The sequence below is a fragment of the Megalopta genalis genome, chromosome 15, assembly GCF_051020955.1.
Source record: "Megalopta genalis isolate 19385.01 chromosome 15, iyMegGena1_principal, whole genome shotgun sequence".
Classification (NCBI taxonomy): domain Eukaryota; kingdom Metazoa; phylum Arthropoda; class Insecta; order Hymenoptera; family Halictidae; genus Megalopta; species Megalopta genalis.
The window spans coordinates 2,616,398-2,631,296 of NC_135027.1; the positions used below are offsets into that span (position 1 = coordinate 2,616,398).

The 14,899-nt window shown below is 47.7% G+C and overlaps 2 protein-coding genes across 2 annotated transcripts; both read right to left on the bottom strand.

Annotated features, from left to right (window-relative positions):
* Positions 1–42: 42 nt before the first annotated feature.
* Positions 43–2,713, bottom strand: Osi6 (DUF1676 domain-containing protein Osi6). The gene is made up of 3 exons (XM_033484384.2): positions 2,205–2,713; positions 2,028–2,130; positions 43–1,034 (listed from the first exon to the last, which is right to left on the bottom strand). Exons 1-3 carry the CDS (start codon positions 2,535–2,537, stop codon positions 688–690), a joined length of 783 nt encoding a protein of 260 aa, XP_033340275.1. The 5' UTR covers positions 2,538–2,713; the 3' UTR covers positions 43–687.
* Positions 2,714–10,471: 7,758 nt separating this feature from the next.
* Positions 10,472–14,489, bottom strand: LOC117228688 (uncharacterized). The gene is made up of 3 exons (XM_033484608.2): positions 13,793–14,489; positions 13,626–13,724; positions 10,472–12,664 (listed from the first exon to the last, which is right to left on the bottom strand). The coding sequence occupies exons 1-3, from the start codon at positions 14,238–14,240 to the stop codon at positions 12,393–12,395; spliced, it is 819 nt and encodes a 272-aa protein (XP_033340499.1). The 5' UTR covers positions 14,241–14,489; the 3' UTR covers positions 10,472–12,392.
* Between the last annotated feature and the right edge of the window lie 410 nt (positions 14,490–14,899).

The window sequence follows — 14,899 nt, forward strand, 5'->3', positions numbered from 1 at the left end:
TGGTACGCCGCCGCAGATCTCGAATGAATGAACACGTTTGGCTTATTCTTTTCGTTTTGTTTCTTTTCTTTTCTTTTCATATAAAAAAATGTATTTGACTGAAAATAATTATCAGCATTACAAAGTATTGAGTGAGTTTCAGAGGAGTTCGTTTAAACCGTACTGGACTAGATGGTGTTCAGCTGCGATGGGTGTTTTTGGGCGGGGTTTATGGTGGGGTGCGTGTTGTACCACGGTGCGCGCGTCCTTAGCCGCGACAACGTTTCTTTCTCACACTCGCGAACGGAAGCGTTGCGACTAGCCTCTATGTTTTGATTGTGACTTCTTGTGTGTGTCCCTGTCGATTCTGTATGCTCGTCCACGCACACCTTGACGATTACGATACGTTATTATTTACATCGGGCCGCGGGCTGGCCCGCTTACTATTCAAACGTGATAAATAAACAATAAATATATCCTCCTTGGAGCGGGAAGCGGGACGTTGTCGGGATGATTCGTGCGGATCGGTTCGCTTCGTCGTCGACGTACCACGAGAGCTGGTTCCCTCGTCGAGTACCTTGACGCTCCGTGAACCGATCGAAGGGAAAGGAGAAAGGAGAGGCGGGGAACAATAGGGCGGAAAGAGGACGAAGGTGTATTGGGGAGTGGGGGGAGAAGTCAGTTTACATTAATGGAACTCCGAAGAAATTAATGATGGTAGCCGGAGTAGGCTTGGCTCTGCGCGTATCCGTGACCGTCGTCCCAGGATCCGCCCGAGGACCATCCTCCGGAGGAGACAGGCGCTGACCATCCTGCTGAGGCAGCCGGGCCGCTGCTCCATCCGTGGTATGCTGTGATATCATGGGAGCCCTTGGACCAAAGCGATTTCAGGCCGACGAACGCCGAGATCGCGAGCGAAACCAGCGAGACGAAGATGGCCTTCTTCGCGATGAAACCAGTTACGAAGTAAGCCAGGGTGGCCAGAGCGCCGATTTTCGCTTTCGCCGCGAGCAACAGGGGCAGCAGCTGTCTCAGCTGCTTCTTCTTGCCTCGGCCTGGAACCGTTCAGCGATTAGCACCTTCCGAAAATTACTCGAGAGCTACGCGCTACCCGTGATTCAATTTGCAATGTTCCCCAAACGATCTAGATCCGATCGGCGTCCGTTAACCGGGCAGCTGTTTTCTTTTTTTTCGACGAGTATACTCGTCGTGATTGAAAATGTTGCCATTTCCTCGTGACGAGTATATTCGTCGTGATTGAAAATGTTGCCATTTCCTCGCGACGAGTATGCTCGTCGTGATTGAAAATGTTGCCATTTCCTCGCGACGAGTATACTCGTCGAAAACAGCTATACAGATATATTGCTATATCTATAAGTGCTATATATATAAGTGTTTAAAGCAAAATATACAGTATAATTACTGAACTGAGGATTTCTACACAAAATAAAAATTGTCTACATCAGTTGCAACAGACAGAGACTAAACAGCAAGTTCATTCTTTTTTTTTCAATCATTTTAATAGATTAAAAATAATAGATTGACATTTTCATTCCTTGCTCAATTCCTTTAATCTTTATACCATTTTAATTTATAGCTGCCCATCTTTTCTATAAATGCATAAAATCTGCGGTCTAATAATTACAATATCTTGCACACTTTTCAAAGAGATTGCAACAGCTGACTGATTAATTTAAGCAATTCTTCAAATTTTCTAAGTAAAGTCTGGTATTTCCACTAATATAGTCTGGGCTAGCGGAGCCGGTTACTGTGGGATGACCAATTGCCGTGGTTTATTCTTTTATATCATTTGTTCTTTAATAAAAAGAAATATGTCTTATTCGATAAGTGTAATGTTAATTATGCCCAGAGGCACGCTATCAAAGGATAGTAATCTACATCTTGTAACATTCTCAAAGCTACCTAAATTTGATTAGATTTCAACAGGCCCTTCCACGAACATCTGCGACAGTCTCTATAAATCTTCCACCGATCTCTATAATCTGACAGTTTCTCGAAACTAGAGAAATTCATCTGGATCCACTCACCTTCGACAACCAAGTCAACAGCCTCGCGGACTTCTTCGGGTGCAGACTCGCTGATGGCACGAGCGGACGTGCCGATCTTCTCGATGATGGGGCTGAAGTTGATCTACCGAGAACAGTACTTATGAAGCAACGGGAATCTTCCTGGTTTCTACGATTCTACGAGAGTTTTTCACTTACCCTGAGACTGCGTCCAGTGAGAAACTCGGTGGCCTCTTCGCTGACGTAATTCACAAGGGCATCCTGCCTCTCGGAGACACTGTTGGCGGTGTCGATCTCCTGCTCGTAGACGAGGTCTTTGCCGGTCCTTGAGCTCCTGGTCTGGCTGTCGGCGCTCTTCACCAAGGTAACACCACTGAAGATCTCCATGCTATCGGTGTCGAAGAACTCCTTCGCCTTTCTGTAGAGGCTCTTCTGCACGCAGGAGATGCTGTCCTTCTCGAGACAGTTCTCGATGGTCTGTCCCTGGGCCGCGAGGACCACGGACAGGAGCACAAACGCGAAGAGTTTCATGACGACTGCGCGATCAGCACCGAACGAAGGAACGAACGAACGAACGAAAGAGATTGAAGAGTTGTCGGTGGAACGAGCGTACGTGAACTGCGTGCACGCGATGGAGCGAAACGTCTGTGGGATGAGGAAGCCTGCCCTTTTCCGAAACCCGTCCCGTCGGTAGTGAAATTTCGTGTGGTCCATCGTACAATCTCTTTAGCTTATATTTGGCGGGCCCCTCCTCGACCGTCGCCTGCCTCGCCGCCCCACCTCGCCTCTTTTTTCTTCCTATTTGCCTTGCATGAGTGTCGTCACCGATGTTCGTCGCCGGCGTCCCCTTGGGCCCGGCTAAACGGCCTAACCGACGAAAGTATTCGCCCAATGGACTGGCGGATAGGTGTTTCTCCGTGTTCGGCCGCTGGCACGTCGCCCATCGGGCCCCCGCGACCTGCGACCTGCCCACCACACGTAAATACGGGTCCGGGGGACCGGCTCCGGCCACGAGAAATCTCTTCCGTTGTTTCCTTTTGTACGCGGCCTAGGAAGTTTCCACGATCCTGGCTTCTCGCATCCCTGGAAGGACCACGGACACTACGTCGCTTATCGGTTTACTGTTATTTCGCGAGATAACGCGGTTACGCCGAATTACGATTCGCTGACCTAGAAGATTGCCGAAGCTACTTGACCACGGTACGGTTTCCCTCGTCATTTCTAAATTCTATTTTCAGTGTAACTATTTCTCGATCGGCATTTCACTTCGAACTGCAGGACATCTGTTATCTTTCTTGAATAAATAATAAGTTGGGACTTCAAGGTTATTTGAGATAAATAATAAGTTGCGACTTCAAGGTCTAAAGCGACCATCGCACGGAACTCTAAGCTGTCTCGTAGCACGTCTTCGTGCATACAGCGTAGACATAGTCGCTTAGAAGCCATGGCGGAGAATGGAAGTGCCGACGTTATAATTAAATCAATTAATAAATGCTAATGTCTAACCGCGCGCGTTTCGCGAGCGATGTCTTTTGTTTAATGCGAACGGTTCCGATGTTAATTCGCTTCTGACGAACACCGATGACCCCGGGCGTCCTACTAGGCTGTCTCCTAGGCGTGACCTTCGGATCATGAGAAAGAGGTGATCTAAAAGCGATCGAGCGACCTACAAGTAACCTAGAAGCCAAGAAGTCCTGCAGCTGGTCTAGAAACGAAGGTGGATCTGGCTGCGTGCAATTCGATAAAAATCAACGAGCCGAGCGTCTATGAATGTACCGCGAAATTGTACGTACATGGAATTTGCTGTATTAAAAATAAAAGTGGGTAGCTATTTCATCGGCGACGTCTTAATAACACCGGAGGCCGAACATCTGATTCATGCTCCGCGCGTTTTCTCTCCTCCGACCGGACAATTATCGACGGGCCATCAATTAACGACGCCACGGGGAGAGTCGTGTACGAGTTAGCAGCACTAAACGCCGCAGATAAGAGCGACGCGGTGAAAAGCAGGGTCACGGCCGGTGGGAGAGGAGAGGAGAGAGGACGCGGTTGCGTTCCGGACCTGTCCGGGACTTCGGGATCCTTGTTACGGTCGCGATTTCCACAGGAAGCGCGACAGAAATCGGCGGTTCTCTCTCTCTTTTTCTCTTTCTCGCTCGCTCCCTCTCTCTCTCTCTCTCTTTCTTTCTCCCCAGGAGGACCGTTCCTCGGACACGCGGAACACGATCGTCATGAATGAAAGAAAACTGGTATAGATCAGGTTCAAACATCCCGGATCCGACCTTCATCGAGCGGACACCACTTTCTACTCTGACCCCGGCTCTGACGCGGCTCTCACACGGGCGCAAGCCTCGCCGATAACGCCTCTTGTCGTTTTCGTTTCGCTCGTTACAAAGCCGTCGTGGAATTTCGGTTGCGAAACAGAGGAGACCGCGCGTAGGTGACATCCGTACGGAATTTCGTCGACGATCGAAATTCTGGACGGGCGCGCGCCGTTGCTACCGATCGTTGCGCTCGTCGATAATCAGGAAACGTACCGCCCGATTTATCGTGCGAACGGCCAGATTTTACGATCCGCAGGAGCCTATAGAATCCACAAGCGACGTTTGTTTTCCATTTTAGCGGCCGAGGAATCTAGAGCTCGGAGAAACTTCTGGCGTTTTAGGCACTCCTGGCGGTGCTCGTCCTGTCTGCCGACGATTTGGATTCGACGATTTCGATTCTTGCTCCTTTATTCTTGGCAAGTTAGCGGATTTTATGGTTCATGTGATTTGAATAAGACGCAGATACTACGACTTTGCTGACGTACTTCTGAAACGTTCTTCCGTGAACCAACATGGCGGTGCTTTCTTTCGTTATTAACGGATGGGTTAAGTGGTTTTCATCATTCAGAGGATTGCGGAATTTTTAAACATTGTTCGCTAAGTGTATCTCTTTTACAAAGCAATGTAAAATTTCAATTCTTGTTTAGACAAGAAACTTGTTAGAAACTTGCTATTTTGTACTTTTAAGATGTATTGCGAGGAAATATGGTTGACTACTATTTTTTTAGAAATGCAGATGAACTGATAGATACTTATGATTAGACAGCGGATCTTTGTGTAAGATTAATGTACAATATATATACGAAATTCTGCATATTTTGCACACCTGCGAAAATATACGCAATGGGCAATATATGCAAAATTTGCGAAATAAATATATCAGTCCGAATCTTATCAATTTACCTATATTCTAAAAAGATATGTATCTTTTCATAAAGATCCGCTGTCTACTTATGATATTCTAAGTTTATCCGTGGCTGCATTCTGATTTTGAATTCAGGAACCGTTTCAGATGCTTCTATAGTTTACTCGGTCCAATCGGGCGTCTCGAATTGCGTGGACAGGAAGTGGTCACTGCACATCCTCTTCATTCAGCTTCGTAATCCACCTTGCTCGCATCTCGAATAAATTTGCAGCCGGATGCGCATACAAATTCGTTGATTTCCCGGTGTACGGCGTGCAGTGTCGAATAACCCTGGATCGTTTCACACTTTCGTGGCCACGACAATGGCGAAGAAAACGACCTCGATTCACCCCGGGCGGGAGACAAAGGATCGACGTAACACGGCTCGGTTAACCGAGTTGACATAACCGCGGCGCCGTGGAAAAGTCTGCGGCGTCGGCGTCGGCGTCGACGTCGTCGGACAATAAAAACCGCGCAATCACGCTAATAAGCCGGATATAGATACTCTCTCCATCTCTCTCTCTCTCTCTCTCTCTCTCGTCGCGATTAATGCGCCCGGAGAGGGGCGCGGAGGGAACGGGGCGTGAAGGGACTCCGATGAAAAGGAAATTCGCGTGATCTTACGTCAGTACTCATTCATCCTTTCTCGGCGATCTCGGCCGGCGAGTTCGGTATCCTTTCGTCGATCCTTCACTCCCGGCTGTTAAAAAGTAAAACCAAAGTTTCTCCTTTGCGCCGTGAACGACACAACGGGGAACGCAGGGAACGCCCAGGCCACGGCGAAAAGGTAAAGTCGCTTAGATCACGGGGAAACAAGACGAGCGGGAACGCCATGATCGCCGCGAGCCCGCGAGCCGATACCGCGCGAAATTAGGTGCGCGCCGAGATACTCATCGCTGAACGGATTATGTAAACTTTCACCGGGAGGAACTCTCTTATCTAGATCGCGTTTTTGCTGTTCGGATTCTCGCGAGCCTCCGTCCGCTGGATCGCGACGAAAAACTCTGATTGCAGGATCGCGTATCAAATTGGCAACACTTGCTTTCTTCGATGTTAATCAGCTCACGCCTACCAGTCGCTGAAAATAGAGACGCCAGAATTATTTCGAGCTTGGGACAATTTATATTGAATCGAGAAAAAATTCTGCTTTGCAGAATTATCACTGTGTTCCTCGTTTGCTTTATACTGATCGTTAGAACAGAAAATTATTTGACACTTTATTATTAGAATTATTTAACACTTGTACCGACCACATTGACTTCTTTATCGAGGATTTTAATAAATTTATAAATCAAGTGTATATATATACAATGTAATCAGAAGCAGGGACGTTTAGTTCGTGTTTACTTTGTATATTACGATCGTATTGTTTTCGTTGGCATTTGTATTATTATTTTATTATTAGTGCCATTATGTTGAATTTTCGTAGAAAAATTCAAAGTGCGCCTAGCCTTTTTACGGTAAATACATAAATAAATCAAGCGAAATTAAAATAGCGCCGAGTACAAGAGAAATATCGTTTTTAGATTGACACAGGGATTAGTATCAAAATATGGCTACCGATTTCGAGTATTCGAACCAATTTACTATTACATATTGTTACAAGCGCATGCTCCGCGATTTTGTCCAATAAAAATCGCAAGGATAATCGGCGAATTAATGGGGTTAATAAAACGATTCGTCTGGAAGCATCAAAACGGCGAACAGGTTCAACACGAATTTTGCGAAACGCTCGAAGCATTTTCGAATTTGGCCGGGAACTGTGTCAGTAGATCGCGCAAGTCCCGCCGCCTTTCAAGGCAGGCACGTCCACTTTCAGTTTTAGCGCTAATTCCCAGGTGTCTCGCGACCGTCACGCGATAGAAAATATTAGTGTCGTCTTGAAGCGACCTGTATCCTTCGTACGCGGACGCGCCGCGCCGAGTTAGAGAACGCGAATAATCAGGAAAATGTGGTGTCGCGGGGGATCATGAATGACTGGCGTGGCCTAGAAACTTTTACCTTTTATTCAGAAATCGGCTGGCAGCGTCTGGCGACGCTTAGCCTTCATTGCCATTCATAATGCCCGCAAATTGCTCGCCGAAGACGGCCTCCGGAACGCTAGCAATTACCTTGCAAATGAAATCGTGTATCCCGGGGAAGGGACCCTTATTAAACGAGCGTTGATCTGTGTCAAGGACACTTCAAAGTCACCTGGATCCACGGGAAGAAAGTCTAACGCAGTGTCCTAGGCAGATGTCGCGCGACGACGAAATCGTTGCCGTTCGATCGACCTAGCAACGCGACGAGCAAAACGCCTTTGCCGTATTTGTCCTTAGCATTGTTCGAATTTGAAACTAGTTTGTTTCCTGCAGCGTCTCGTCGCACGCACGACATCCAATTAGGGCATAGCGCAACAGAGCCGGGAACGGGCAGAGAGAAACGCGGGAAAAAATATGACAATCGTAAATTCGAGATTTAGCCCGATCGTAGACATCGTTTGATATTTATTGATCCAAGTGGAAACGGCTCGAAGTCCTTAACGGTGCCGTCGAGAATAAACGGTCCAAGAATTTTTGAAACGAGGGGAGGGAACGCGGCCGATTATAGACGACATTAACATTTCTTTTCTCGACGCCGCTTAGCATAGCGTTTCACTCGGGGACCGTGGAAACGACGACGCTCGTTCGTTAACAGACAGAGCCGTTTTTAAGCGAAAACGGTCTCGCAGGAGATCAGGCTCGCGAACATATTCGCGGCGACCTCTAACAATCGTTCGCCGGCCAAAAATGTCCGCCGTGAAATCACGAGCTGCGACGTGAAAGTACGAGCGCGAAGTCGGTCAATAATGTGTAGCGCGATCGTACCGCGCGCGCGCACGCGCGCGACACGCAGAATTTTCCGCCTACCCGCGGTGAAAATCCCTCGGATCGTTATCGACGGAGAAAATCGTGTCCGCGTGTGGCGTCGCGATCGCGTTCGGCTCGATCGACCAGGCGTGGGTGGGATTTCGAATGAGTCAGCTACGACCGGTGGGCGATTTGTGACACTTTTTTACGTTTTCTTCAACGTGCTGCGCGTCTTGTAGAATCGCCTGTGCCTTTTTGACACACTAGATTTATGAAGCACAAAAATCAGCTGGTTTATATTAGTTTATAAAAGTAATAATAAGGCATTATTTATTCTGTTTTTTAACAAGCGTTATTGTAACGTTCGCCGTGAGGAACATATAAATTGAATAAATAACTCGTATAAATGTATCTTTATAATATAATTATAAATATATATAATAGTAATATATTATATAAATATATAATTACAATTATAATATAATTATAATCGTAAATGAAAAAATTAGTGACCCGCCATTTTGACGGATTCCGTAAATCCAGCGTTGATCGTCGTATTGTCGCAGAGTCACAGTTTAAACGAATGCCATGATATTCTCAATGTTACATTGCAATGCAAGTTCAGATAATTCTTAATGCAAGTTCAGAAATATTTTCTATACGTCGCTCTGTTCTTATCTGCTTTGTCATCTTTTTGTATTACCTCGTTTCCGTCACTGTAAGGATCTGATCGTATATAATTTGTTCTCGTCGATTAAACAACGAGATCAATTAAAATATTAGATCTGGAAACGATCACTTGATAATATGCTATTCCTAATGAAATTTCACTGACTTTCATTTCCTTAAATACTTTCACAAAAATGTAACTTTTATAAAAAGAAAGAAATATGAAGCACACACAAATCCTTTCGATAAAACAATAAAATTAATTGTCGCGGCTTACAGAGAGTTGTCATTCCATTATCATCGAGCAAAGAGAAGATGCAGCGAACACGACGTACAGCAGATAAGCTCGGCCATACGCAGCCGCTAATCAGCACGCAACAGGTTAGCCGATCTGCCGATCAGGTTGTAAACAAATTGCCACGATCGAAATCACCATTCCAAAGTATGGAGGTTCGATCTGGGTCACGGAGGATCGAACCGGTCCCAAGGTTGCGTCAGTGAGCCTCCACCCCATTCTTTCCTCCAAATCTCTCTCGATCCACCTGTAGATCGAACATCGAACAGAATCGATTTTCCAGCCGGGTTCCACCGGCAAAATCCCGAAGATTCCGAAGAAAACGGGCGCACCGTCGAAGCGATCGCCGGTACCCGGAATTAGAGAGCTGGTCTCTTCTAACGCCCGCGAAGCCAGCTGCGACAGGAATTCATCGCGGAGCAGAGCGGAGAAGTCGGCGCGGAGCGATGGCGCGCACGCAGCTCGAAAAATCGGCCAGGCGATTTGAATTTTAAATTTTCACCCGTCGATCGGTAATGAGCGCGGAATGTAACGGGCTCTCGTCGAGATGGGATCGTCTCTGGGCTGCTGTGCCAGAAAACGCGATATTAATAGACGAGAATGCTGCGATCTCGTGGAAAAACGCTGGAGCGCGTGAAACGCGAAAAGTTCGTGCGTGCCGTTCGATCGTGTGCGGTTCGAGCACGGCGTCGGCTCGCGTTCGGATACGCTCTCGCATGGGTGTCGCAAACGCAACCTGGGTGGCGCGGGCTTGTCGCGCGGAATTTCAAAAAGTAGAAATCTTCGCCGGCTTCCGGAAAGCGGCCGGGATGAAGAGGAGCCGGGGCCCGCTGGCTCGCTCGCACGCGCGCACGCGGCCCGGTTCTTTTGCCCGCCCGTTTCGGGCCCATTCACGAAAATGTTCTAACTTTCGTTTTCTCTTGGCGATGCAGGTGACGTCAGACAACCGCGCTCGAGTTTACGGCGCTATAAAAATTTAATCGTCCTGTCGCCCGTTGTTCTGTCGCGGGGACGAAAACGAAAGCAGAGCGGCCGACCAGCGAATTTTTTCCGCCACGCAATTCGATCCGGCGGCCCGCGAGCCGAGGGTGCGCGATTAATCGCGAGAAGTGAACGATCGGGAACTATTTTAGGACGGTTGTGAACTTGCTCTCGACGGTGGACGTTTACTTTACGCAGAATTGCAGCACGTGATAGACTGGAGCGACTTGCATCGAGCCGCTTTGAAATAGCGCGGAGAATGTAGCAAATGGCTGCGACTAGACTGTGTTTCATCTTTTAATAATTTTTATGCGTCAGAAGCAATGCGATAGTAATCGTGGATTCGTGTAAAAAGTGCCCAATTCTGCTGCGACCACTGAAACCACTTGAATCCTCAGTTTTACGACTGCTTTCATGACTATGTTAATTAGAACGTTTTTATCGTTAATAACTTCCAGCAAGAATCAAGATATTTATATTTATTATACATTTACGTTCACAGAATTTTATTCTGACTGAGAAGAAACAATTACTTAATATGTATATTTATTGCACACCGCTTATGATATACTTAAAGATCCAGCATAGCGGTGCAACATACGATAAACTTAATTTTACTATTTAATCTGAGCATTTCTTAATAAAATCCCGATAATGACGGTTTAAAATCTATAAATAGTAATTTACTGTCTCTTCAAAGTGTAAACGATGGAAAGAAATGAATCAAAGTGACAGAAACAGCGACGCCATCTTGGAGAGCCTGAACAAACCCTCGACAACTCAGAAGTAGCTGAAAATTACCTAAAAAATAATCGCGGCTAGTTAAAAAGCTACAAAATATTCTCTGACAATTTTTATAACCTTAATAAACGATCACTTAAATGTACCACCAGAGGATCACATAGAATAACCCCTTGAATCGTCCTCTATTGTCAGCCTAATCGAACTAGTGATCAATTTACCAATAAATCGAAGGATCGAGGATGAAAGACGAAGCCAATTGGCGGATGAAAATGGGGAAATGTCGAGGAAAATCGATGCATCCGCGGAACGTGTTTCTCCGTCCGAAGCTTGTGCGCAGAGTCCGCGCAGCGATCTGAGCCGATTTCGAGCAGGACCTTCCCGTTTTATGATATTCCAAAGGTAAAAAAGGCAGCGTTTGGAATGTGTGCCAGTGGGTCTTGGGCCCCCGTCGACGTTTTTCCTCCTCCTTATCCTCCTCCTTCTCCTCCGGGCCCGCTCGGACGAGAGGATCCCGGTGAACGGGCCTAGTTCAAGGCGGCTAGTGGGGGCGGGCGAGAAGAGCGCGGCGGAGGAGGTGCATAGAAAGAGGGATCCCTCCGAAAGCGCCGCTCACGGCGTCGCACGGTTCGTTCCGTCGCTTTCTTCCTCGAGGAGGATCCTCGTCGCGGCGTTTTCCAGCCGGTCGAACCGATTTCCGTTGGCCGAGAAGTTTTCCAGGACGTTCCGTGCACGGAAAACCGACCCGATCGGCGTCCGGCGCGATCTTCACGCGTCCAGCAATTGAATTACGGGTAATTGCCTGCCCGGCTGCAATTAGCCGGCCGCCTCGCTCGCCGAGGAATATGGCACGCGAGCGTAAATTGGGCGGGTGGCACTTTTCGCGCACTGCTTCCACCGGGAGCGTCGTTTCACTTTGCACGATTTGTTGCACAACCCGTGCTACTTGCCCGCCCGCGGACATCCGGAATTTCTTGTTTCCCGATCGATTAAAACCGATAAGAATCCGATTGATCGCGGATGTAATAACATACCACCGTCCCGCCGGCACACTTTCCTCCGATTTTTCGTCTACCTTTCACCCGGCTGATCGCGGCCAACGAACGAAACCCCGTTAAATAAAGACGGCCGATACGGTTTTGGTTGGATGATTACGTATAACTTTATTCGCTGCACGCAATAAATAAATAAGGTACAAAAATGGGGTGGAGGGTGAAGAGAGAGAGAGAGAAAGAGAGCATGAGCACGCGTGTGTGTAGTACTGATTCGTGGAATAAATAAAAGCCGTGTTATATGTACTTTGGTTTCGCCAGCGTACGTCCGTGTCCTTCGGGTCCAAGAGTCGTCGAACGTTTATCACATGTTTGTCCCTCCGTGTATGCGTATGTATGAATGATCGTTGTGCAGGCCTTGCGCGTGCATGTGTATGCATGTACGTATGTATGTATGTATGTGTTCACGTCACTTTCTACGAAACGTCCAGTCCGTCAGCACGTGTGTGTCTCAATGTCATTGTCACTGTCGGTACGCGCGTCTCGTCGCGATGTCGTGCCTCCGTCCGTAATGTTCTCTCGCCTGCTCGGCTACCCGTCGCGCGTACTTCCGACGTGGATTTATGACGGAGTCGCTGTCACAGGTACTCATTCAGGACACTCGGGAGTCGCCGAACAGGTGCGCGTATCCTCTGTAAGGCAGCTCGAGGTCCTCCAATCCCAGGGACCGCTTCTTGCGATAATGGTGGTGGCCGACGTCCTGCGCGTACACCACGTGGTGGCCGCCGCCTCCACTGTCATGGCCACTGAGCAGCTTCTTCGCAGCCACGATCAGAGACAGCGTCAGAGCCATCGCCGACACCATCAACGCCTTTATGGTTAGCAGGCCCAGAGCGCCCATTCCCATCGACGCCATAATCTTTCCTGTAATTTTTTAGATCCTTTGTTAGGGTTCCTCGAGATGTCCTAGGTCCTGCAAGATGTCCTTCGGGACGTTTTATTTTTTGGAGATAGATCCTAGAATCGATGCAATGAAATATTGCATCTAAGTCTAAACAAATGTTGTCCGAAGAATTTTGTTCCTAAGAATGCTGATAATTTCTAATCCTGTAAAACTTATTCTATGCCGACATTGCTAATTTTCATCATAAAGAGCATTTCTGAACTGTACAGAGTTTATACTAATACAGCTGATTTCCATCATTCTACCTCTTGTGAAACTGATAATAGCTATACGAAAACAATGGCCCTGATCCTTAAGACTTAATATTAATTTCTAGACAGCGGATTTTTATGCAACATCAAAATTGTCGACACTTTTAGCAAGCTCCGGAAGCTACATACGCGTTTATCTCTTTTCGTAATCACTTGAACGAGTTAAAGTTACTAGGACAGCATTTCTAAATTCTTTATATCTATTTAATGTTTTGCATTCGGCCTACTCATTTTTCCTATAAGTGCATCAAATCCGCTGTCCACTAATTGAGATAACCTATAATCTGTCATTTGAATCGTAGAAATTGTTACGTGTCTTAATTAACAATTAATTCAATATACTTGGAAGCAAGATATCAAGTTCTAATAAAAGAAACAACGTTCTAGAATGTTCAAATTGTATCCTTAAATTTTTGGGTCCCAATAGCACTGCTAGTTTTCGAGTGACAGTTGTTTAAAAATCGAACAGCACACGTGTTTCGCGATGGAACGAAACAAATTCTTTACTAAATAATCGTCAATTAAAATCAAAACGAATGGTCTCCGAATAACGAAACTTCTCAATATACCATCTAAATACAAGTACAAAGTCAACGTAATCGCAACATAATCCTCCCCTCGTCGAGATAAAGCCACTGACTAAACGATTAAACATTTTACGTAACCTTACCCATCATCAGCGCCAGGATCATGTATCCTCCACCGCCGCCCTTCTTGCCACCCCCGCCACCGCCTCCCCCAAGTCCATATCCTCCTCCTCTTCCCCTGCCTGTAACAAACCGCACCGATTACAACCCTGGACACAGTCCTAACGATCCCATAAAATCTCGCGGCAACCTTGCTCGGAAGGTAGGCTCTCCTGGATAGCGGTCTCGATGTTCTGCGGCAGGAAGCTCGGCAGCTTGATCCGTAGTTCTCTGCCTTCCAGGAACTGTATCAGGGAACCCATGCCACCGAATCCCTTCATCAGTCTCCCTTTCCTAGCTGGTCCAGCTCCAGGTACCTCGACGAGGCTGACACCGTCGAATATCTCGATGTTCGGCTCCGAGCTGGTCTTCTCCAGCAACTGCTGGACGATCTTCCTGACGATCCTGACCCCGTAACAAGACACAGACAGGTTCTTCGACTCGTTCGCCGAGCATCCCGTGGTAAATCCGTTCCAGGCGTCCTTGGTCTCGTTGGTATCCGCGGCCCGAGCCTGCGACGCGATCACGCAGACGACGAGGACGCACAGGGCTAGCCTGCGCTGATCCCCTAATCCCGGTATCCTCCCTAGCCAGTCCATGGTAGCCCCGACGGTTCTCGGACGGTCCCGTTTTGTCGTTGACTGACGATCTATCCCAAGCAAGCGAGTTCACGATGATCGCGATGCAACGCAGACGTAAGCCGTGTACTGATCCTGCGGAACCTACGGCGGAGGTCCGAGTGCTGCATCTACGCTCGCTCGAAATCTCATTTATATAGTTGTAGCTGCCGGCCGGTGATTGTACTACGAAAAAAGCAACGAGAGCATCGGGCTCGGGCTTTACATTCTCTGTTCTTACCGTGTGCATTAGCCTGCAATTTTTCGTTCGGTCGGGCGATCCTCTCGTGGATTCCTTTAATTCTTATTGCCGGGGCGTTTTAGAGCGTTACGCCGCGGTTGGCTGCGGGAGCAGCCCGGCTAGTCTCTCGGCCAGACGGATCGACGTTCTAAGGCCCCGAACCCGTTCCCGTCTCCCTTCATCTTTCGTCGGTTTTCCCGCCGTGGCCGATCCCGCGTCTCTCCCTCGCCTACGCTTATTCTAGATCACCGGGCATCTGCTCGGGAAAGAGCGAGCCGCAGTTCCGCCCGGACCCGCTCACACGTAAACCTCGTTCTTGGAAAAATGCGGATTCAATTGTTTTAGTGGATCAGTCGATTTCGAACGCAGTGGATGCGATTATCCTGGTCGAACGAAACGT